Genomic DNA, 26,592 nt, shown 5'->3' with positions numbered 1-26,592 from the left:
AAATCAAAACAGTATATAAAATAAAATAAAACAAAATATTCTTATTTTGTTACAAAAACAAAATCAGAATCTAATAAAAATAAATAAAACAGAAAGTAAATTAATTCCTTATCTTAGTTATTTGCCAAACAAATTTTTGATCAAGTCCAATGTTTAACACTGTGTCCTTAAGACAGATTTATCATCTCCACGGTGCTTTCAGATTATAGACGTCTATCTCCTAAGATAAAATGATCAATAGTGAATAGTAGCAGCACTACAAACTATTCACACAGCGAACACACTTTGCGTTTACACTCTTTCTTATAAGAAAATAATGCAGCAAAATATAGAGAGAATAACAACAGAATTGAGGACGAAAATTAAGTGAAAAACCAAATTACAGACTTGTCTATTTATAGGTGTAAATGTGGTCGTTCTGTTTGAATCCAACAAGTAGCAGATCTGCTTGAACAGGTACCGTACCTGTTTGGCACTGTTTGAACAGATACAACCTGTTTGGTTTGAATTTTGAACAGATAACTGAATTTGTTCGGTTTGTATTGGAAAGCTATAGACCTGTTTGGGTGTAGGAATAATCTGGACATCATTTTGGAATTGTTTTCAAAATTTAAATTCAAAAAATATAAGAATTTAATTTTAGAAAAATAAAAATCCAAAATGTTTTTGGCCCAAAAAGATAAGCATTGGGCCGGACAAGCCCAACCCAACCTCACACCACACACCCACGCCCGGGCCCAGGCCAGCCTGCCCGGACAACGACGCGCTAGTGTTTATTTTGGGTTCAATGGGTCTAGTCTACTTTGCCCATAACCTCACCCTTCCACAAAATTTGGGTACCCCTTAGGGCCCTCCCCAAGTTCCAAACCTATGCCTTATAAACCCACAAAAGTTTACCTACCAAACCAATGTGGGACAAACTTTTAATTCAAACCTTTAAGGACACTTTACCAATATACTATTTCCATAAAGCTCACTTTGGCTTCAATTTTTCATTCACCCAATAATGGTTTTGAGCAACCAAATATACTACATGAATAACGATGCGGCATAGAACGCGCTACCACTTAGACCCGCCAACTTTGGCGTATTGGTCCCATCTAAAAATTAGACCAAAGTTAAGGAAAAATCTAATTTTTTCCAAAACCATTTCTAACAATCCCTCACGTGAATCGAATTTGATGACAACAGAAATGCAACAATATGTAGAATTTGTCGAAAGAATATAAGTCGAAAATATCTTCCATCAAGATAGGTAGCTTTCGGCCTTGAACCTTCCCTAGTGATAACCTATCGGATTTACTTGCTAACCAATGGACGCGATGCCTTGAATTTTTCAGCCGTTTGTGCAAGCCAAGACAATACATTTCACACAAAATATCCTCTGACACATCGTGGTACAACAGTGGATCGTGTGTTTATTGGTCATGCTCAGAATAGTGGTGCATATCGGTTTCTGACTTATAAAGCAGAAATACCTGATGTACATGTGAACACTAATATGGAGTTAAAGAATGCTGTGTTTTTTGAACATGTTTTTCCTTACAAGAAATGACAGGAATTAAGTTTACATAAAAAAATTTATGATTGTACACAAAGTTAAGAGACTAATGATAATCAAACACAAGAGACTAGTAATGGTCTCGACCAACAGGATTTAACTGATGATGAACCAAGATGAAGTAAGAAAGTAAGAACATCAAAATCTTTTGGTCCAGATTTTCTGACATACCTGTTAGAAAAATGAACCTTAAATCTTTAAAGAAGCAATGACAGGTCCTGAAACACCTTTGTAGAAAGAGACTGTTAATAATGAAATTGAATCCATTATGTAAAATCATACTTGGGAATTGGTGGATCTTCCACCCAGTTTTAAACCTCTTGTATATAAATAGATATTTAAGAGAAAAATGAAAACAGATGGTTTAATAGACAAGTATAAAGCAAGACTTGTGGTAAAAGATTACAGACAAAAGGAATGTCACAATTCTTTTACTGTTTTCAGAGGGCTGTAAACATTATACAGCATATTGTCAAGGCCATTAAGGATGTAGTTTTTGCACAGAAAATCAGAATGTTTCCAAGCGTCTACAGTGGCAACAACTTGCCTATCACTTTCATCCTCTTTAAGTACTAGAGCCTCTTCACGGAGAAACCGAGCAAGATTCAGAGTTGTGAGATAGAACAACATTTTCTACTATTAGCTTTTAAACTCAATGCCATTAATTTTTTTTGATTTTTCTCCATGATTTATTGGAACTTGAACATGGTTCTAGATAGGGACCAGAGTTGTTGTAACAATTGGAGTACCACTTTCAGTTGCAGTAGCCATAATATCTGATTACAAAAATTAGAAAAATCAAAACACAAATTAATTTTCTAGTTACTAAAACCACAAAATAAATTATAATAAAATAATTTTTACTTTTCTAGTTACTAAAACCAAAAAAATAAAATACTATACACTATTTTTCTGTAACACTGCTATACAAAATAATATTCTGAAATTGTTAATGGTAAACAGTATATTACTATTATTTGCTAAAGAAAATAAATAGTATATTACTACTATTTATCAAACAGTATATGACTACTATTTGTATTTTCCAACCAGAATATCAATTTGTAAAAACACAGAAAACTAATACAATGAAGACACAGAGAATAAATTTGTTTTAAGATTGTTGGACAATCTTACTGTATTCGAAGAATTAAAGAAATGAGAGAAACTGTTTGATTACAAAAATCAAAACAGTATATAAAATAAAATAAAATAATAGATTCTTATTTTGTTACAAAAACAAAATCAAAATCTGATAAAAATAAATAGAACAGAAAGTAAATTAATTACTTACCTTATTTATTTGTCAAACAAATTTTTGATCAAATCCAATGTTTAACACTGTATCCTTAAGACAGATTTGTCCTCTCCACGGTGCTTTCAGATTATGGACGTATATCTCTCAGGATAAAATAATCAACAGTGAATAATAGCAACACTAAAAACTATTCACACAGAGAACACACTTTGTGTTTACACTCTTTCTCATAGGAAAATAATGCAGCAAAATGCAGAGAGAACAACCGCAGAATTGAGGACGAAAATTAAATGAAAAACTAAATGAGGGACTTGTTTATAATAGAGCTCACTTTGGCTTTAATTTTTCATTCACCCAATAATGGTTTTAAGCAACCAAATATACTACGTGAATCACAATGTAGCATAGAACGTGTTATCACTTAGACCCGTCAACTTTGGCGCATGGGTCCCACCTAAAAATTATATCAAAGTTGAGGAAAAATTTGATTTTTTCCAAAACCATTTCAAACAAACTTTCAATTACAAATAGTCAGCCATTGCAGCAAGATTACCAGGACGAACCGACAACAAAATAAAAAATGTGGCATATCCACTTGAAAAAGAGACTCAAACAAAAGTAGCCCACTCAGCTAGAGCTGGAAATCAAACCACCACACTCCTCCATCAAAATCCAAAAAAATGATCAAGTCACGGAGAAAGAACCAGAAAAACCCACCATGACTTATCCAACTCCAGTAATGAGGCTTCAAAGCCAAAAAATTTAGCCAGTGAAATCTCTTCCATCACCACCACCAGTACTGACAACACCACCACTACCACCACCTCTTACATGGACATTGATTCATTCGACAACTTCCCCAAGATGGACGAGAATTTTTGGTCAGACGTGTTCTCGACTAACAATTCCAACAAGATGGGTGATTTTTCGGCAGCTGGAGCTGACCCATATGTGTTCTCGATTGGATGCGTTGAAACAATACTATGCAACGAGCAATCTTGTAGTTGGTGATCAATGTTGGACAATCTTCACCGTATTTAAAAGGATTTAATTCTGTTGTGTACAAAACAACAACCAGAATAAAAGAAATAGAGAAAAAGGAGAGAATATGTTTGATTACAAAAATCAAACTCGAAATAAAAATAAATAAATAAAAAACAAACAGATTTTATTTTGTTACAAAAACAAAATTAAAATCTGAATAAATGAACAAATAAAAACAACACTGAAAGTAATTAAATAACTTACTTGATTTAATTTCTTCGAATTATTTTTCTGATCAAGTCCAGTGTTTAACACTGTGTCCTTAAGACAGATTCGTCCTCTCCACGGTGCTTTCAGAATTCGGACGTCTATCTCCCAGGATGAAATGATCTTCCACAAACAATAGCAGCACTACTAATTGTTTGCCTTACGAACACACTAAGTGTTTACACTCTTTTTTTTTTAAATAAAATGCAGCAAGATGAAGAATAGAAAACAGAAGTGAAATACGAAATTTCTGAATGCAAACATCAAATGAGGGTGGTCCTATTTATAGATGTGAAGGTGGCTCTTCATTTTGAATTAAACAGGTATGTAGCTCTTGGTTTTGAATTGAACAGGTACCATAGCTGTTGGGTTTTGAATTCAAACAGATTTGAATCAATTCAAACAGATAGTAAAACGGGAAGGGCCCTGTTTGGGTGTGCATTAATTCCAAAACAGTTTATTTCTGTTTGAAACCGGGAAGGGCCCTGTTTGGATGAACAAATAATCCAAACCAATTTAATTTGAATTATGGATTTTATTTTAATAAAAAATAAAATTAAATTCAAATGTTTTTGGCCCAAAAAGATTAGAAGCCCAACCACACACCACGCACCCGCGCCCAAGCCCAAGCCCAAGCCCAGCCCAGCCCAGCCCGCCCGACCGACCGGACGGACGGCGGCGGCGGCGCGCGCGCGCGTGTGTGGTGATTTTTGGGTCCAATGGGTCTAGCCCATTTTGCCCATAACCTCTCCCTCTAAAACACTTGGGTACCCCTTGGGGCACACCCCAAGTATCTCACCCTAAGCCTTATAAACCCTTTCAAAACCTCCCACCAAAACAATGTGGGACAAGCCAATTTACAACCTTAAGGAATTTCCACCAAAACTCCATTTCCATGGAGCACACTTTGGCTTCAATTTCCTATGCACTCGGTAATGGTTTTGAGCAACCAAATATACCACGTGAATCACAACGCGGCATAGAACGCGTTACCACTTTGACCCGAGTAAATCGACACTCGGGGCCCACCTAAAAAATAGACCGAACTGAGGAAAAAATTCTGGTTTTATCCAGAATTTTATAACCATTCCAACAATCCCCCACATGAATGGAATTTGATGACAACGGAAATGCAACAAAATGCAGACTTTAACGAAAGAGTATAAGTCGAAAATATCTTGCATCAGGATAGGTAGTTTTCGGCTTTGAACCTTCCCTAGTGATAACCTATCGGACTTACTGGCTAACCAATGGACGCGATGCCTTGAATTGTTCAGCCGTTTGTGTAAGCCAAGAAAATAGATTTCACACAAAATATCTTCTAACACATCGTGGTTCTCACTGTTGTGTTCATTTTGGCCTTGAACGCGCCTGGTTTTCATAAGTGTTTCTAGAGAATTTAGCCTTTGCATTCTCATAGAACCGGCCCCAGTTCAACACTCATATAGGTGATTCTTATTGTGAGTATCTCTTTATACTCGTCTTGATTTTATGCCTTAATCAAGATATAAGTAATCATTAAAAGCAAAGCTTATCCTTATACCCCTGCAGACAACATATGTTGCAGATATCACTCTCACCATAGGAATGGGTAGGAATTTTAATCCCTTGGTGATTTCTGGCGAGCCATACATAACTTAGTTGTCCCTTTGAACTTAGTTCTTGGGATCTCCAGTCATATAAGTAGGGTTACCATTATGACGACTCTTATGTAATAGGCTTTAATCCCATCCCCTTCGATGAACTATACACTAGCTCTTTTGTCAAACCTTTTGTTAACGGATCTGCAATATTCTCTTTAGATTTGATATAATCTATTGAGATTATTCCGTTTGACAACAATTGCCTTACGGTATTATGTCGACGACGTATATGTCGTGACTTACCGTTATACATGTGATTCTGTGCCCTGCCTATTGCAGATTGACTATCACAATGAATGCAAATAGCTGGCACAGGTTTTGGCCACATTGGAATGTCTTCTAAGAAGTGACGAAGCCATTCTGCTTCTTCACCTGCTTTGTCTAAAGCAATGAACTCGGATTCCATTGTGGATCGTGCGATGCAAGTTTGTTTCGTGGACTTCCAAGAAACAGCAGCGCTTCCTAGAGTAAAGACATATCCACTAGTGGATTTTGAATCTTTAGTATCCGATATCCAATTGGCATCACAATAGCCTTCTAGTACTGCTGGATATCGAGTAAAGTTCAAACCATGATCACGAGTAAATCTTAGATATCTAAGAACTCGAATGATCGCTTTCCAATGGTCTTCTCCAGGGTTACTAGTGTACCTACTCAATTTACTTATAGCATAAGCTATATCAGGACGAGTACAATTCATTAGGTACATTAGGCTTCCAATGATTTGGGAGTATTTTAACTGAGACACTGCATCACCTTTATTTTTTGATAAATAAAGACTGATGTCTACAGGTGTTCTAGCTAAATTCAAATCATCCTTGATAAATTTATCAAGAATTTTCTCAATATAATGAGATTGAGATAATGCATATCCGTCAGATGTTTTAGTAATTTTCATTCCTAATATAACATCTGCGACCCCCATATCTTTCATATCAAATCTTTTGTTAAGCATCTGCTTAGTTGATTTGATCATGTTTTGACTGCTTCCAATGATAAGCATGTCATCCACATAAAGACAAACTATGACATATCCTTGGTCAGTGTTTTTAACATAGACGCATTTGTCACATTCGTTTATCTTAAACCCATTAGTAAGCATTGCATGATCAAATTTTTCATGCCATTGCTTAGGTGCTTGTTTTAATCCATAAAGGGATTTTACAAGTCGACAAACTTTCTTTTCTTGTCCTGATACTACAAACCCTTCGGGTTGTTCCATATAGATCTCTTCATTTAGATCACCGTTTAAGAAAGCTGTCTTAACATCCATTTGATGTATTTCTAAATTAAACAACGCTGCTATAGCAATAAGCATGCGAATGGATGTTATTCTTGTCACAGGGGAATATGTGTCAAAATAGTCCAGACCTTCCTTTTGTCTGTAACCTTTAACAACAAGTCTTGCTTTATACTTGTCAATTGAACCATCTGCTTTCATTTTTCTCTTGAATATCCATTTATATCCAAGAGGTTTAGAACCTGGTGGAAGATCCACCAATTCCCAAGTATGATTTTGCATAATGGATTCAATTTCATTATTAACAGCCTCTTTCCACAAAGGTGCTTCAGGACCTGTCATTGCTGCCTTAAAGCTTTGAGGTTCATTTTCTAACAAGTATGTCAGAAAATCTGGACCAAAGGATTTTGATGTTCTCGCTCTTTTACTTCGTCTTGGTTCATCATTAGTTAAATCCTGTTGGTCGAGACTATTACTAGTCTCTTGTGTTTGATTGTCATTAGTCTCTTGACTTTGTGTACAATCATAAGTTCTTTTCTGTGAACTTAATTCCTGTCCTTTCTTGTAAGGAAAGACATGTTCAAAAAACACAACATTCCTTGACTCTATAATAGTGTTCACATTTATATCAGGTATATCTGATTTATAAGTCAGAAACTGATATGCACTACTATTCTGAGCATAACCAATAAACACACAATATACTGTTTTTGGTCCAATTTTAGTCTTTTTAGGAACAGGTACTTCAACTTTTGCCAAACACCCCCACACTTTTAAGTATTTGTAGGAAGGTGGTCGACCTTTCCACAATTCATAAGGAATGCTTTTGGTTTTCTTGTGGGGTATTCTATTAAGAACATAATTAGCAGACAATATTGCTTCCCCCCACAAGTTCTGTGGTAAGCCTGAACTTAGTAACATGGCATTCATCATTTCTTTTAGAGTTCTATTCTTCCTTTCAGCAATTCCATTTTGCTGTGGAGAATAAGGGGCTGTAGTTTGGTGAATAATGCCATGTTGTGCACAAAATTCATGTAATGGTGCATCATATTCACCACCCCTATCACTTCTAACCATTTTAATGGTTTTACCAAGTTGATTTTCAACTTCTGTTTTGTAGAGTTTAAACATTTCTAAGGCTTCATCTTTACTTCTAAGTAAATAAACATAACAATATCTTGTGCAATCATCGATAAATGTTATGAAATACTTTTTGCCACCTCTAGTTTGAATAAACTTTAAATCACATACATCAGTGTGAATTAATTCTAGAGGTTCGGTTTTTCTTTCAACCGATTTAAATGGAGCCTTAGTTAGTTTCGCTTCTACACAAATTTCACATTTATGATTAGGATTAATTTCAAACTTTGGTATATAATCTAAACCAATTAATCTACGCAAAGCATCAAAATTCACATGTCCTAATCTACCATGCCATAAATTTGACTCAAGAATATAAACAAAAGATGTGTTATTCTTATTCATAGCAACTTTCGGTACAACTGTCATTACATTTAACTTAAAGAGACCATCACTCATGTATCCCTTACCAACATACATACCACTCTTTGTTAATACAAACTTATCAGACTCAAATACAAGCCTAAAACCATTTTTACTTAACAAAGACCCAGAAACTAAATTCTTCCGGATGTCAGGTACATGTAGTACGTTGTTGAGGGTCAGTTCTTTCCCTGATGTCATCTTCAAGATTACTTTCCCTTGTCCAGCCACAGCAGAAGTAGAAGAATTTCCCATGAAAAGTTGTTCACCATTTGCAGCCTCATTGTAGGTAGTGAACATCTTCTTGTCCGCACATATGTGACGAGTTGCTCCAGTGTCAACCCACCACTCTTTGGGATTTCCAACCAAGTTAGCCTCAGACACCACAGCAGAAAGGTTGATGTCATTTACTCCGTCAGAGATGTAATCCAATTCTGTTACATTGGCCTGATTGGTGGTCTTCTTACTTGTACTACCATGATTCTTTTTAGGGCGGCGGCAGTCAGAAGCTCGATGTCCAGTTTTGCCACAGTTATAGCATTTTCCTTTGAACTTCTTGCTACTATCGCCTTGTTTAGGACCATCTCCAGTAAACTTTCTCTTTTTGTTATGTGGTTTATGAACTTGTTCAACCACATTTGCCTTGGACTCAATGGGATTTTTCCCATTCCTCTTTTCAGCCTTTCGGTTATCTTCTTCAATTCTTAACCTTACAATCAATTCATCCATAGTCATCTCTTTGCGTTTATGTTTTAAATAATTTTTGAAATCTTTCCAAGCCGGTGGTAACTTTTCCACTAAAGCTGCGACTTGGAATGACTCGCTAAGAGACATACCTTCTGAATGAATATCATGCAAAATTATTTGAAAACTTTGAACTTGAGATATTACCGTTTGGGAGTCTACCATAACAAAGTCCAGAAATTTACCGACGACAAATTTCTTCGTGCCGGCATCTTCTGTCTTGTATTTCTTCTCCAAAGAATCCCACAATTCTTTTGCTGTTTTTAGAGGACTGTATACATTATACAGCATATTGTCAAGGCCATTTAGGATGTAGTTTCTGCACAGGAAATCTGAATGTTTCCAAGCATCTACAGCGGCAACAACTTGCCGATCACTTTCACCCTCTTTAAGTGCTGGAGCCTCTTCATGGAGAAACCGGGCCAAATTAAGAGTTGTAAGATAGAACAGCATCTTCTGCTGCCATCTCTTAAACTCGGTACCATTAAATTTTTCCGGTTTTTCTCCATGATTGATTGGTACATGAACATGGTTCTGGATAGGGACCGATGTAGGTGTAACAATAGGAGTACCACTGCCAGATGCAGTTTCAGTTGTAGTAGCCATAATCTCTGATTACAAAAATCAGAAAATATTAAAACACAAATTAATTTTCTAGTTACTAAAACCAGAAAATAATTATAACAACAAAATAATTTTATTTTCCTTGTTACTAAAACTTGAAAAATAAAATATCACAAGAATTTTCTGTAATACCAAATAATATTCTGAATTGTTAATGACACCAGTATCGTACTACTAGTAGTTGTCAAAGAAAAGAGACAGTATATTACTACTATCTGTCAAATAGCATAAATCACTATTTGTTTTTCCAACCAGAATATTAATTTGAAAACACAGAAAATTAAATACAATGAAGATACCCAAAAAGGATTCTGTCTTAAGATTGTTGGACAATCTTCACCGTATTTAAAAGGATTTAATTCTGTTGTGTACAAAACAACAACCAGAATAAAAGAAATAGAGAAAAAGGAGAGAATATGTTTGATTACAAAAATCAAACTCGAAATAAAAATAAATAAATAAAAAACAAACAGATTTTATTTTGTTACAAAAACAAAATTAAAATCTGAATAAATGAACAAATAAAAACAACACTGAAAGTAATTAAATAACTTACTTGATTTAATTTCTTCGAATTATTTTTCTGATCAAGTCCAGTGTTTAACACTGTGTCCTTAAGACAGATTCGTCCTCTCCACGGTGCTTTCAGAATTCGGACGTCTATCTCCCAGGATGAAATGATCTTCCACAAACAATAGCAGCACTACTAATTGTTTGCCTTACGAACACACTAAGTGTTTACACTCTTTTTTTTTTAAAATAAAATGCAGCAAGATGAAGAATAGAAAACAGAAGTGAAATACGAAATTTCTGAATGCAAACATCAAATGAGGGTGGTCCTATTTATAGATGTGAAGGTGGCTCTTCATTTTGAATTAAACAGGTATGTAGCTCTTGGTTTTGAATTGAACAGGTATCATACCTGTTGGGTTTTGAATTCAAACAGATTTGAATCAATTCAAACAGATAGTAAAACGGGAAGGGCCCTGTTTGGGTGTGCATTAATTCCAAAACAGTTTATTTCTGTTTGAAACCGGGAAGGGCCCTGTTTGGATGAACAAATAATCCAAACCAATTTAATTTGGGTACCCCTTGGGGCACACCCCAAGTATCTCACCCTAAGCCTTATAAACCCTTTCAAAACCTCCCACCAAAACAATGTGGGACAAGCCAATTTACAACCTTAAGGAATTTCCACCAAAACTCCATTTCCATGGAGCACACTTTGGCTTCAATTTCCTATTCACTCGGTAATGGTTTTGAGCAACCAAATATACCACGTGAATCACAACGCGGCATAGAACGCGTTACCACTTTGACCCGAGTAAATCGACACTCGGGGCCCACCTAAAAAATAGACCGAACTGAGGAAAAAATTCTGGTTTTATCCAGAATTTTATAACCATTCCAACAATCAATTGCACAATCTCCGTAGAAAGAGATGAAGATTGTATATATGTACAGAGAGAGAGAGAGAGAGTTAGTTTTAGAGGGAAAAATGCTATGATTGAAGGACTTTAGACTACAAAAAGAAATATTATAGACCTCTCTCAATACTAAAAGTTGGAGAGGGATGTTAGACTAAATTTTTCATAAAAAATAAAAAAAACAAAACAAAGACCAAAATATCAAATCACGCAATGAGACTCATAGTTTAGAACTCCTTAGAGCGCTAAAATATTTTTCTTTTCCTCTTTTTTTTTTTTCCCTATTTTTACCAATGCCCCCCCCCCCCCAAAAAAAAAAAAAAAAAAAAAAGAAAAAAAAAAGAAAAAAAAAAGAAGGTACAAGCATGAAAAAAGAAAAGAAAAAAAAGAAAGGGGAGCAGGAGGTTCCTTATCTCGCCCGAACACAATTTGCGTACAAGCATGAAATTGGGACTGCACGCTCCCTCAATTTATGGTACTGATAGAGACAATGGTGTTTTCGTACTCTCATCATTACTATGACTTCCCCACAAAAAATTAATAATTAATAAAAAAAATAAAATAAAATAAAATCTCATTCAGTGTTTTAGTTTGGATTTTTTGAATTTAATTTTTAAAAAATTAAGTTTTTTATTTTTCGTATTTTTTTATTTTTAATAAATATTTTTAAAATTTTAAATATTTTTTTATTTTTTTAGATATACTTTACTTAAATTATTTAGATATATTTAAAAAGTAAAGTATTTATGAAAAAATAATTTAAAAAATAATAAATATACAAAAATACGAAAAATATATTGAATTTTCATTTTTTTTTTATGTTTGATATTTAGGGGTGGTATGAGATGATCTAAATAAGTGTACTTTTTGACTTTTTATGAAATATGGGTTGGGTATGGGTTGAGTTTGAAGTGATGTGTTAGAGAGGTGATGTGACTTAAATAAGATGATGTGACTTAAATAAGATAGTGATTTTTTGACTTTTTATCTTTTTTTAGATCATGCCAAACAAGGCCTTAGTGAATTTCTTAAAGATTTTGTTCAGGAAAATTATACTTTTTAAGTGTATTTATGTTAGATGCATCTAAAATTTTTTAAAAAAATTCTTAAAATATTAAAAAAAATGAGTAAAAAAAATTAAAAAAATAAGAAAATAGAATTTTAAAAAATGTTTTTAAAAAATTCAAACCAAGCACTATTATTGTATTATTAGTATCTACTAGGGAAATAAATAATTGTGAAATTAATCAACTGTTTAGGATGAGTCCTGTTGGTCTTCTCAGAAAAGGTCTAAATCAAAGGACATTGGACATCCTTATCTTCATTCATCAGTCATGTAAACTCATAATCTAAAAGCTCTCAAGTTGACCTAAAAACTCATCAAACTGGGAACAGATTAGATTAATAAAAGTTGGGCAGACGACAAATTTCCATTGTGCATCTTATCTTGTGTTATCTTGTACAAAATACATTTTTATTTATTAATTTTTTAATCTGTTTTTGTCCATCCAACCATCTAACTTATAATATTTTTGAGAGTAGATTAAAAGTTGGTTTTTTAATTTTTTTTTTTCTTTTTTTTTAATATAAAAAAAATTGAAATATGATGTGATTTAAAAAGTTAAAAAATTAACTTTTAACTGTATTGACAAAATAGATCAATATATGGATATTTCTACAAAATGTGTTCTTTTTGTTTTGGAACGCATTCTTTTAATAATTTTTTGACTTTTTAACTAAAATATGAAATAAAAAAATTAATATATTTGGAATGACTTTTTGATTTTTTACAAAAAGATGTATAAAAAGTAGAGAGAAAAATGAATCTTTGACTTTTTGGTATAAGTTATAGGCTTTTTGATTTTTTTTGAAAGTATTTAACTAAAACACTCGCATGCCAAATGAGGTCTTTTCTATTTTTTAGTTTTCTGGCATCACTATTGGCTATTTTGGAAAGATTGTTATAATTAATTTTTTGGTTAAAAACTGATTATAATCAATTTTTTTGTAAGAGATGGAAGTGGGTTATAATCTGGGAAATGGATTATAACCCATTTCCCAAAAGAGAGCTATATATGACTTTGTTTGACATAAGATTTTTTGGCTATTTTATTCGCAAAAAGGTAAAATAAGTTAAAAAATTAATAAGATAAAATATCACGTTCAAATCATAGTCATTTTATTTTTTCTCTCACAAAGTCAAAAAAGGTAAAAAGTTCATCCCAAACGAGACTTTTTAACCTCAAGCAAAAGTAAAAAAATCAAAAAATCAAAAAGTTAATCCACATCTCAAACAAGGCTATATAAGTGTTGTTTGTTGCCTATAAGTTGCTTTGGTTATTATTTATTTATGGAATATTTACACGCAAGTCTTAATTTATGAATTATGTCTTAATTAAGATTTTTTTGACCTTCAAGTCCCATTAAATTTTTAATAGTTTGAATTGCCCTTCAAATAATGATTGTTCACCGTTTATGATTATCTATAAAAGAATATGATGATTTGATGTTTATTTTGGTTTTCAAAACTTTAAAATATCAACTTTCAAATTAAAAAAACCTAAAAAAAAAATTATGTCAAGAAAAAAACTATCACTTTGCCTGGTTTCTAGTTTTCCAACATACTTTCAAAAAATTCTACTCTCTTATTTTCCGTGTTTTTTTATTTTTACTGAATTTTTTTTAATATTTTAAGTAATTTTTTTACTTTTTAGACACACCTAACATAAATACATATAAAAAGTAAAAAAATTGTAAAAAAAAATCTTTTAAAAATTCATTAAATACCAAAAATATAAAAAAAAATACAAAAATTCAATACATTTTTTATATTTTTATGTATTTATTAATTTTTTAAAATATTTTTTCACAAATTTTTTACTTTTTAGATACATCTAAGTAAGGTGCATCTAAAAAAGTAAAAAAAATGTTTAAAATTTAAAAAATATTCACTAAAAACAAAAAAACACAAAAACCAAAAAAGTCAGTTTTCAAAAAACTTAATCCAGAAAACTCAAACCAAACACAGTGAATATTTTTTTTTTTTTAAAAAACTAAAAACTTTTAAAAATGAAAAAATTGATAATGTTCTCAGTTTTAAAACTGAAAAAAACTGATAATATTATTGGTTTTATTGAATAATTGAATCAAATCAATAAAGAGAAAGGTAAAAACGTTTAATCTTATGCTCATTTTTTTTATGAGTTAGTGAAACAATTATCTAGAACATTACTATTCAAAATTGATAATGTTCTTAGTTTTAAAAATTAGAAAAAGCTAATAATATTCTCAGTTTTATTAAATAAGACTTATTGATTCAAAAAATCTTAGATAGGACTTGAACTATTATAATATTTGTAAATAAAATTTTTAAATAATTATTTTTTTTTTTTGTTTATATTTTGAGGGCCTATGTCAAACCGTTCGTTGTGGTTCATTCTTATAATTTACGCAATAAAAATAATTTAGATAAATCAAGAAAAAATTATAAATAAGTTTTTAGAATTTACTCATAGATTATCAATAACTTTCTAAGGCCTCGTTTGGAAATATGCTATCTTAGTAACTTTTGATTCTTTGGCTAAAATATAAGATAAAAAAAAACTACTATGTTTAAGGTGACTTTTTAATTTTTTACGAAAAGATGTACAAAAAGTAGAAAGAAAATGAAATCTTTGATTTTTGGTATAAATTATAGGCTTTTTGATTTTTTTTAATAATTTTTTTATTTTTTAATTAAAATATTAACTTGTCAACTGAGACTTTAAAATAAAGAAAAATGAGTGGGAGCTCTAATTAGAGCTACCACTAATGATGTGGTAATGAGTCTCACTCATTGCCACAGTATGTATTGTGTCTATTTTTTATTTTTTATTTTTACTTTTTCACCTCATTAATGATAGGTTTAGAGCCAAAAAAATTAATGGTCTCCAACATGATTTTAAAATAAATTCAACTGACTGAGCCATAATTAATCATGTTTGGCTGGTCAAATCAGTCAAATCTAACAGATTATGAGATGGTCACCATCACTGCATTAGGCTGCCTGCTTGGTCCAAGAAATAAACTTGTTCCTAAAATGTCATTTAAAGCCATCCCCTGAATTTTATTCCCCCTATCTCTTTATGGTATGCTTGACTAGGATGTATATCAAACTAGCTTTAAATGATACCTTTGATGCTTTGAATATGTTGAAAAACAAACCAAACTTTGTATCTCACAATTAACTAAAATCAGTTACATTGATCTTTTTTTATTATTTTATTTTGTCAAAAATTATATATTCAATTAAACTAAATAAATTTATATTTTTTGTACTAGTGTATCTCATATCAACTTAAATCTTTCATTTTTTTAACCTTTCCATTTATAGTGATCATTTTGTCAACATATTCAGCTTTGAATATGTTGAAAAGCTGGGAATAAGTCAAAGCATCAAAGGTATCAATTAAAGATAAAATGATATCCAAACCATATGCATAAATAAAGAGATAGAGACAGGAGGGAGCGATAGTAGGCATCAAATTCATGGGATGGCTTTAAAAGGAGAATCATCAAATAGTGGAGCAAGTTCCACCCAAACCTTCAAGGAACTAAAATCCACTGTTGCATAGGGTTTGGTTCTCAATTCTGATCATCTTCAAACTCTGCAATATATATGCAAGTAGTTTACAAAAGTGTTTCTGAGCAAGCTATTCATTAACAACAATAGACATGTTTGGTGCAATTTCTTACCAGCTAAAAGCTAATAATCATAGACAAAAGCTAAAAGTATCCTTTATGTGCTTCTCAATAATTAATTTTTTAAAACTTATTTAAACTCTAGAATGAATTTCAAAAATAAATACTGTAAATAAATTTTATAAGCTGCCCAAGAAGCTACACCAAACACAGAGCCAATGTAACAATTGGTCCATGACTTGCCACTAGAAAAGATATAAAATATAATATAAAATCTATTAATATATCAGAGAGAGAGAGAGAGAGAGAGAGAGATTATCAGAATATCCTGTCACATAAAAATTTCAACAACTAGAGCAAGACAGCTTTATTCCACAATGAAAAAGAGCCAAGGTAGGGGTAGAGGATGGAGGGGCGGGGTTGGAATAATTTCAGCATTTCAGGGAAGAAAGTACATCTCTAAAGCAGTAGTTATTACACAGTTTTTTTTTTTTTTTAAGTACATCGGAAATTAATAGTACACAGTTTGTTTCAAAACTTGAGAAGACATTTATACAAATATTGTACAAACTATAGTCCAAATTTAATGCAAACTTACAGCTGGGACAACGCCACCCAATCCATTTGGAGATCAGTCAACTGTCTTTAGTCCATGGAAGTTTATAAACATCTCAAATAACAAGCTCTCAGTATCTCTTAGCATTACACCATATTAGTCTCCGGTTGATCTAATACTGCCCCAAAAGTGTGATCGGAGAACACCCATTAACAGATTTGTGAGGCTTCAGCACGAGTGAGAGCTCGTATTTGGTTTTATGCAAGCCGTCCACAAAGATATTGTAGGAAGTGGTGTCTCCGTTTCGATTTGCCAAGATACTGAAGTCCGGTGATTCGCAATGCTCCTAGTCAACACTCGTGGAGCCCCTCCTTGGCATGGGAAGTTCTAGGATAACTAGAAAGTAGCATCTTTCTGACTCTCTTACATATTGGACTTCACCATTCATAAGCTTTAAAATCTTCCTGCACATGCTTAGGCCTAGGCCTTCCTGAGTCACCCATCGACTGCTACGAAACATGTCTTGAACGAGTTCAGAAGGAAGACCTTCACCAGGGCAGACAATCCTTCACCAGAACAAAAAAATAAAAATAAATTTAGTTAATTAATTAATTAAGAGTGTCTAGCACCACGATAAGTATAATATCTCAAAAAGTAAAAATCAGAATGACTTCTTAAAGAAATAATAAGAAATGACACTTAGTTGTTGCTTTAATAGCAAGTCAGATAAATTGCCCCAAAAAACAAAAGGATTATTCCTCATCCTCAAATCAGTCCTTCCCTTAGGTTTTTTTTTCTTCAACGAAAACGTGTAAGTTATTATAGGAGTGAAATCTTGTTATAATTTGAAAAAACAAATGACAAGTCCAAGGCAATAAAATATGAAAAATACATATTTTTCATATTTCAAGGATTAAACAAAAGGATTCGCATTTCATGGAATTTCTAATTGGTTAGATTTCAGACATCTGTATACAGTTCTTGACAAAGGAAACACCAAATCAATGTTGAAAATAAAGCATCCAACATATGGATCAATGCACAGTGCTAAACTTGATGCTATCCAAACAAGAAATCGCCTGCATAAGAGACAAGAAGGTGATTTTACATTAATGGCTAAGGCCCCTCTAAATTGAAATCTTTTGCAAGTTTGGTTGCTCCTAGAATGGTCAACGCCAATGAGATGCTACAAAGGAGAACCCCCTACCAAACTCTGTTGTGTGCTTGGCAAATTAAGTTGAGAGAAACTGGATGTTCTTTACTCCATTTTGCCCTGTCACTTATGGCAAAGACTTGGCTGGCCCCCTACAAGAGAAACTCATTGATCCTGGCTGAATCAATGCCTGAGCTAATTTGCTGAACATACATTATATCTGGCATAAAGAGGCTTGGTTCATATCCTAGTACAATTGACAGATTTGGAAGGTGAGATTGTTCAATTCCTATGATGGGCACAACATTGCTGGTTCCTAAACTAGAAGGAACATCCATTATAGTTGAGAATGTATGTCTTTTCTATTTTTTGTTATTTTCTGACCTAATATGGTCATTCGTTGATGATATGAAAACAAGACACAGAAAATCAAACAACGTCAAAAGTTGCAAGACAAGGTTGCTTGATGAAGAGGGGAAATTACATCATTAGTTTTTAAAAATATTAGCACTAGTTGCTTGGAGTTGTAGGGTGTGATCAAGAGATTTGTTCAGCCTATGTTGCAGGAAAATAACTGTCTTGTAGGCTTGTAGGCATTATGGCACCATTTTCTTTTTAACCCGGATTATATTCAATTTTCTATTTGTTTTGTGCAACTCAATTATATGGTTTTTTTTAGTTCAATAATTCATAAATATCATAAATATTTCCTACAAATTTTTTAACATACTTGAACCAGCAAATTTCGGAATGGGTTAGAGTGGCCTTATGTGCCCATAAAATATCCTTCTCCTCGATCTCAACCTTGAGCTGTTTTGGCTATGTCAACAGGCCAGCCATAGGCTATGGGTGGCCTGTTCAACCTGTAGAAATGGTGTTGGTTGCATCAGGAAACCCGGCTGTTCTACTAGTTTTAGGAGTCTTAGTTTTATTTAAGAATTTCATTTAATATTAGGATTTTGTTTTCATTTTAGATTTTTTTTGTTTTCCTTATTAGGATTTGTAATCACTCTCTCTCTATATATAAACTGAGTGTGTAAAAAGGAAATGATAAGTTTTTTTTTTACTAAAAGGAGCACCAAGCGGGTGTAACCTGTGTACAAAAATGAAAGGTCTATATCAACTATATATCAGAAACATATTCAAAGACCTCTACAAAGCTAAAAAATTGGTTCAATAATGGATTAATCGCACCCGAAAACCACCTATACAAAAAAGATAATAATCTACTTCCCTCCTATCAAAACTTCTTCTATTGTGCTCTCCCCACACAATTGACATCAATGCCAGAGGCACTAAACACCAAGTCTTCATTCTTTCCCCACTTCAGCACAACACTCCAAGAGTGAAGAAGCTCCACAAATTTCCGAGGGAAAACCCACAAGAAGAATCAAAGACCACAAATCTCGAGCCACATCACTATTAGGGCTGTTTTAAAAAAAAACGGTTGAACTGGTAAACCGGTCCAACCTGTGCAGTTTGGTCCGGTTTTTTGATAGATTGGTTTGGTTCCAGTTATGTAAATTGGAGAACCACAAGAACCAGTCAGTTTACCGTTTTATTGACAGAGTCACGATAACCTTGGTTCCTCTCATTCTCTTAGAATTCAATGCCTCTCAAAATTTCTAGTGACTCTTTCTCTCGGTCCCTCTTAACACTTCCACTAGAGCCACCGTACACCACCTTCACAGCTCCATCACCGTTGATGCTCTCTCTCTCTCTCTCTGTGACACAATCCACCTCCCAACCCCAATCTACCTCCCCCAACTCTTGGAGATGTTGATGAAGATGTTCCAGCCCTGATCTACCACCTCCCACCATTACAAGACCCAATCCCCATGGTTTCACTGCTCTTGGAGATGTCGTTAATGAAGATGTTCCAGCCCTAATCGGCCTCCTCCACTGCTGTTCATGGATACCCCTGGTCTTGCTACTCTTATTCGTCATTGATTTTTTCTACAGGTTTGTCACTTTTTCTGTATTAGCTTCCTCTATATAAGATATTCTTTGTCTAAGACCTCTTTCTCCAAGTATTCTATTTATTTCTTTATAAATTATTTCTTTATTTGTGACTTTGTGAATGCTAATTTTTCTTTTTTATCTCTGCAATTGGACTGATGAAGTAGTCTCAACTATTCTGATGGGCATGATAGATAAACATAATTCAAACTCAATTGCAGTTTCATGAAATCACGAAGGGAAAGTGATATAACAATTGCCAAAGAATTTATTTCCTTACAACAACAGTCAACGTAACATTACAAATAATATTGTAGGCAATTTGAAGCTGCATACCTGAATTCAATATGCACCATAGTTATTTCAGCAGAAATTTGCTTCAATCTTGGTTGAACTTGAATCTCTACCCAACCCTTTGGAGAAGGTGCATAATGCACCATACTCAACAAGAAATCAGCTAAGACCTGTTGAACTCTCACTTGATCACCATAAACAGCCAATGTTTTGATTTCTTCTGGAATATCCCTGATCAATTGTAGACCTCTTTCCCTAAGCAATATCATTCCTTGGCTAACAACAGCGTCTATGACACTTCCAACTAAGAATTCAGTCTTCTCTAGCTCCAACGAACTACAACCAGAAGACAATTACAAAATTAGATCATGCATTTCCCATTGGTAAAATGATGCTGGACGTGATAAACGAGATATTCATATCAATAAGCTCTGAACAATGGTATTTATCATGGAAAACCCATGAGAGAAAAGTAAGAAATGGAATTGGATATAATACAAACAAGCAACTGGTGTTTGTTTCCTCAACATCTGCATTTGGTGAATTTCAGTGTTAATAGATCCTTGATGTAAAGGTTAAAACAAATAAGACGTGCGTGAGTGTGTACAGACTGAGTGTAGGTGACTGGCTGTTATAAATAACATAAAGTAGAAGTAAAATTGCAAAAGAAGATTCATCTAGCTGACTTAAATGGTAGAATCAGGCTGTAAACAGTTAATGGCAACTATCCAATCTTTGCAGTAAAGAGAGACTGATACTAATAATTACAAAATCTTCTCCAGATTAGGAATGCAGTTCACTTCTAGATCAAAATGGGAATGAAAACATTGAGTTGGTTCCAATAGGACATTGTAAAGTGCATTTAAAGAAAGACAACTATTGATTCAAGTCACATCAACAGATAAATAAGATGTGATTCTAAGAGCCATCACACAATTGTGGGCTAAGAAATTTAAATTTACTGGCAAAATTATACCAATGGAGAAGGAATAAAAGCACAGAGTTATGAGCCAAAACCCATGGATAAGAAAAGGGAACTTATATGATGATTGGTTATACTTTACGGTTGTTAGGTAAACACCAGATTTAGAGATGTTATACATAGCCGTAGAGGTACTTGAGGTCCAACAAAGACATGAAAATAAGCAACCTATATTTATGCATCTGAGCTCTTTATCTATTATTGAGAATAACAAATTTAGAGAAACTCACCCATTTTCAATGCTATCCAGATTGACATCCCTTATAATCTTTAACATCTGCTTCTCACAAGCAGCACTTGTCTCAAGAAACTGTTTCTGATCTTCAGTCAAGTTCGTAGCCTCCAAAAGCAAATTAGTAAAGCGTATACCACTTAATGGATTCTTTATTTCCTGGCAAATGTAAGCCAACTCTTTCATCCTTGCAAAGCATTTATTCTCTTGTAGTCTATGGACTTCCAGAGCCTGCTGCAATTCTGGACTAGGAATCTGCAAGAAACAGAAGGCTCCAATAATCTGGCCATCCATACTAACCCTCTTATTTGCTGTCAATAGAGCTTGCACATATTTTCCATTTCGATCGAAAAAGGCAAATGGAAATTTATCTGTATCCTGTCCTCCGATTGCATTGTGCAAGACAATCATGAATTTTGTCATAGCATCAGGGCCCTTGAGCTGACAGCAACTGCCAAAAATATCTCCAACCAACATTTTCCCTATGTTTTCCCCTCTGGTCCACCCGGTGAGCTTTTCCATGGCATTGTTCCACTCACAGCAACAGGTATTCTCGTCTGAGGCAAATATAGGTGGGATCAACGGGTTGGGACTATGTACGATAGCCTTGTAATCACCTTGTATGTGTATGAACTTGTCCATTACCACTTTCTGATCAGTAACATCCTGACCAACAAAGCATACACCAACTATATTATTTGTATAATCCTTGCTAGAGCAAGCATTGACCACCAAGAAAACAGCCTTCTTATGTTGTTCTGAGCCAGAAGTCTTCAATTTAATTTCTACATTCTTATCTTCTTCACCTGTATCAGTTAAATTATTGTGATAGAACAATGGCAATATAAATTATCAATATTTATTATTGATACATAAAGTAGCCCCAAAGCCTTGTGATACAATCATACAAGAGTCCAGCCAAAATCCTATATTATGCACTTAAAAGCTAAGCCATCTTTGCCTTTGTGTATCACTATCAAAATTGCAAAGCACCAACACTAAATATTGAAACCTTCTAACCTATGGATGGTGATGTATATTTTAGCAATTTCTCTGGTGTCCAACACAAACACTAGGAAGTTCATCTAACTTCCAAGTTGGTATGGTGGGCCACTCAGAGACTCCGAACACCTACAACAATGTCCTTGTTCCATAGCCCAATAAAATGACCAGTTTCAAACAGTGTTGTTAGTATCTTATGAATCACGATATGTATCTTACGATTCAATATCTGTATAGGTAAATCGGTATTGTTCTCAATACATATCTCATGTATGATGTATTTTACAATACATATACGACAATAAATAAAGGGATTTATGTTACTTCTCCAATTCTTCATTCTATCCTATCATAAAGAGATTTATGCTTTTCAGAGTTTAAAAAAATAGGATATTGCATTTCCAAGGTGTATGAAAAGACCACATTAATAGATTTCTAGAATTAGCAGAATTAATAAACATTAGATTTAAGAGCACTACCTCTCAAAGCATTATATAAAAGCTTGTCAACAATTTCTTCTGATTCCTTAAAAACAAGATCATGAACCAAAGATTTTCCCATTGCTTCAGCAACCGATAATCCTGTCAACTCTGCAACCTTAGCATTCCAACCATTTATGCAACCATCAATGTCCACAGCAAATATGGGAGCTGTTGCAGTCTCTATCAACCTAACCATTTCCCGTGCAACAGAGCTGATCTCCTCCATCCTTTGCAACTCTAAATCCACAAGTGGGGCATGTATGACAGCCTTAGAATTGCTTCCCTCTGCATCCTTGAATGAATCTCGCAAAATGAGCTGCAAAGAATGAATTGCATCCATTTCAGCATTCTCCCATGGCAAACTACGGCTCTTAACCACTTCCAAGAACGCTTTGAATGAAGAACGTGGATGCATCCTCTGCCCATCATCTTTGTCCTCTGGGTGATGTTTGGCACCACCCCACTTGACCTCTTTTGCCGTGTTGGACCGGAACCAGAACAAGAAATCTTTTGAAGTGATATAAGCAACAGCCATTCCACACACTGCATCACCAAGTGAAACTGCACCAGGGTACCCTGCTTCTGCCAGGCTGTCAGTGCTCAAACCAGTTGAGTCTCCATGAGCAGCCAACAACCACTCCACGATATCCTTTATCTGGGCTTCAGTAGGGGTTACACCTAACGGATAGTACTTCCCTTGGTAGTAGAGTGCAGCCCCATCACACTTCACAAGGTCCATTATACTGGGGCTTTGAGTAATAATCCCAGTAGGTGATTCACGAAGAAGCATATCACACAATAGGGTTTGTGTTCTTAAAACATGTTTCTCTGAGAACTGCGAAGCCAATTGCAATTCCATGTTCAATTGGAGTCCAAAGGCCTGCATTAGAAACTCACAGGCATAACGGAGGGGGAAAGGAATACAACGAGCAGAAGTGTGATGGCAAACGACCAGACCCCAGAGCCTCGTCGAGTTTCGTCCACCAGAAGGTTCATCATCATTCACATTAATTATAACAGCCATGCCTAAAGAAGCAATTGAACCCATGTTAGCCATGTATTGGGCATGGCAACCATGAGGTGCCCTTAGTGTTGAACCAACTAAACACAAAGGCTGCATAAGCGTTTCGTCTTGAATTACCGGAACTGATGTGGCATGACAGTCCACAATCATCCTAACCCGGTTCTGTTTAAACAAAAATCTTGATGCCTGAGGAATGTCAGTGGCAGGGTAGTGCAACCCAATATAAGGTTCCAAATCGGGCCTCCTGCTCTCAGCCACAACCTCACCATGCTCGTCCTCATGAAACTTGTACACCATAACTCGATCATAACGAGTAAGCTCTCTCACACTCTCAACCACTGTATCACACAAAAGCTTAATATCCCCACCCGGAAGTGATTGCAAATGCGAAATTGCTCGCACTGCGAGCTTCTGGGACTGCACAGTCCCTGCAATAGACAGGGCAGGGTCCTCTGTCCTTGCAGGTTCCAAATCAATTACAATACCAACATCAATCCTATGCAAAATCGCGTAAAACGGTTTCCCCGAATTCTTAGAATGAATCCAAATTGGGTTCAATAGCGTGATTTCGCGTGCCCCAAATGCCTTTCCGAGCAAAACTTCACTCGAAGGAGTAAAGAGTGTTCTCACATCGGTCCCAACTGTGAGTATCTCTGGTTTCTTGAGACTCGGGACCGATTGCGGAGTGAGACCCAGCATTTCTTGGGCATTTTCGCTGTAAGCAATCACCCGAAAAGTGGCCTCATCAACAGCAATCATACAACCAAAGGGCTGTATATGACCTCCTCTCTGAATTTTCGACAAATAAGCAGTGATTTGTTGTTCTGGCACAGATTGTGTAGTTGTTTTAACAGATTGTGAGTAATCAAACAACTTACCAGACTCACCAGACTGTTCGAACACAGCATGAAGACGAGCATCGACAGTGTACTGAGCTACGGCTTTGCTGACAGTGTCTCTAACATTGTTCGTACCTGAAGACTGAGCTTGAGATTGCTTGTGATTAGTATGCGTTACTCTGCTTCCTGAAGCCATTTTCTTGCTCTTTCTCACTACTTTCTTGGAAAATTCAGAGTGTATTTGGTTAGGTTTAGTAAGTAAACAGAAAAATGGATCACAAAACCCTAATGGGTATTCAATATTTATCAATCTAAGAACGATCACGAGTTGAACGGGGTGTGAGAGATTTCAAGCGTACACTCACTTTGCCGCTGAGAGAACTCAACAAGAAAAAGAAAGTGGTTTGCTTTGATCTTTGTTTGTTTGATGGGAAATTATATTATTTAGCCTCTGTTTGGCAAGGGCTTTTTCAGGTTTTTTTTTGCTATTTTAGCCACAAAAAATAAAATAGGTTATTTTAGTCATAACAAATAAAACATCACATCCAACCTATAATCATTACTTTCTTCTCTCACAAAAAAAGTTAAAAAAGCCAAAAAGTCAAAAAATCCTTCCCAAACCAAGCTTTTTAACCCAGGTTAAAATAGCTAAAAAAACCATAAAGTCAAAAAGCCAACTCACTTCCCAAACGGAGGCTTAATGGGGGTGTTGTCAGTCAAGAAGCTTGGAAGGGTGGTACATTTTTTATTTTTTGTACATATTCTTTTTTTCACAATTTTATTTTTTATTTTTTGTACATATTCTTTTTTTCACAATTTTATGTTGAATGTATATTATTGTTTGCATGTGTTTTCAATGAAAATGTCGTAAAAAAATAGGATAAAGAAGGGAAATACTCAAGTTATGTTATTGGGGGAGTTTAATCGTTATAAATATTATAATTCAGGAGTTACAATTGATATTATATTAACATCATAAGTAATATTATAATGTGTCATAATTAATCATACTTACATCATAATCAATAGCACAAAGGTCGTAACTAAAGGTGTATATGATATATACATACTATACGATTTTTCAAATTATATTATTTCTCTTAAGATTTAAAAAAAACACACGCACACACATTAAATCCCATAATTTTAAAATAATTACAATGATTTCTTTTCCTGTAAGGTTAAATAGGCCAAAGATATTGCAAAAACATAAAGAAAAAAAAAAAAATATATATATATATATATAAGTATATATTTTCATATAAAAGTAATGGCAACGTCATTTTTTAATACATATAACTAATAAATTATTGAATAATAGGGATTAAATATTATATGAATTAAAATTTCAAGTATAATTTATTCAAAAATTAATTCATGAAAATATATTAATTCATGTATGTTAATTTTTTTAAGGATGAAGATTTCAACTCTATTTTGTTTTGTAATTTTTCTTATCAAGTCCATAAAACAATACTATTTGATATTCCAAATCTAAAAAATGTATATTTACTTTTGGTCATTTGATTTTAAAAAGGAAGTTTTTTTGATAAATTCACTTTCTAATAATTTTATTCCATCCAATTCATATTCTTTTTGACTATTCTATTAGGTCCTATTTGAGATAAAAAGACCAAAATACCCTTTTCATCTATGTATGTTCCATTTAGTTCACATTATTTTCTTATGTTTCAATAAGTTCTATGGGTGACATAATTATCAAAATACCCCTAATATGAATGTTCACACCGTCAATATGAATGTTCATATCGTCAATGTGTAAGAGCCCGGCCTATGTCGATCCTCGTGGGTGCCCGGAAAAATTCAAGTCGGACCGGGGCGGGCCCGGCCTATTGACAATGTGAATATTCACATTGACATGTTAACATTCACATTAATAGGAGTGTAAAATTAGTCTGCGTCCTGTGGTGGGGCGAAACCCGCCCGCGGCCCATGGGTAGCCCGGGGCGGGGCCCGATCCAGCCCGTTGACAATGTGAATATTCACATTGATAAGAGTGTAAAATTGGTCCGCGGCCCATGGGCGACCAAAAGCCCGTCCACGGCCCGGGACGGGCCTGGCTCGGCCCGGCCCGTTGACAATGTAAATATTCACATTGACATGTTAACATTCACATT

General features: G+C 34.2%; 1 protein-coding gene across 1 annotated transcript; it reads right to left on the bottom strand.

The window, feature by feature from the left end:
• Nucleotides 1-16,351: 16,351 nt before the first annotated feature.
• Nucleotides 16,352-24,868, bottom strand: LOC114264464 (phytochrome B-like). Its single transcript, XM_028205082.2, has 4 exons — nucleotides 22,589-24,868; nucleotides 21,106-21,913; nucleotides 19,936-20,229; nucleotides 16,352-17,053 (listed from the first exon to the last, which is right to left on the bottom strand). The coding sequence occupies exons 1-4, from the start codon at nucleotides 24,648-24,650 to the stop codon at nucleotides 16,834-16,836; spliced, it is 3,384 nt and encodes a 1,127-aa protein (XP_028060883.2). The 5' UTR covers nucleotides 24,651-24,868; the 3' UTR covers nucleotides 16,352-16,833.
• Nucleotides 24,869-26,592: the final 1,724 nt, after the last annotated feature.

Source organism: Camellia sinensis, chromosome 6 (genome assembly GCF_055761805.1).
Source record: "Camellia sinensis isolate YWXY chromosome 6, ASM5576180v1, whole genome shotgun sequence".
In the NCBI taxonomy this organism is placed as follows: domain Eukaryota; kingdom Viridiplantae; phylum Streptophyta; class Magnoliopsida; order Ericales; family Theaceae; genus Camellia; species Camellia sinensis.
This window is presented reverse-complemented; position numbering and strand designations above follow the sequence as displayed.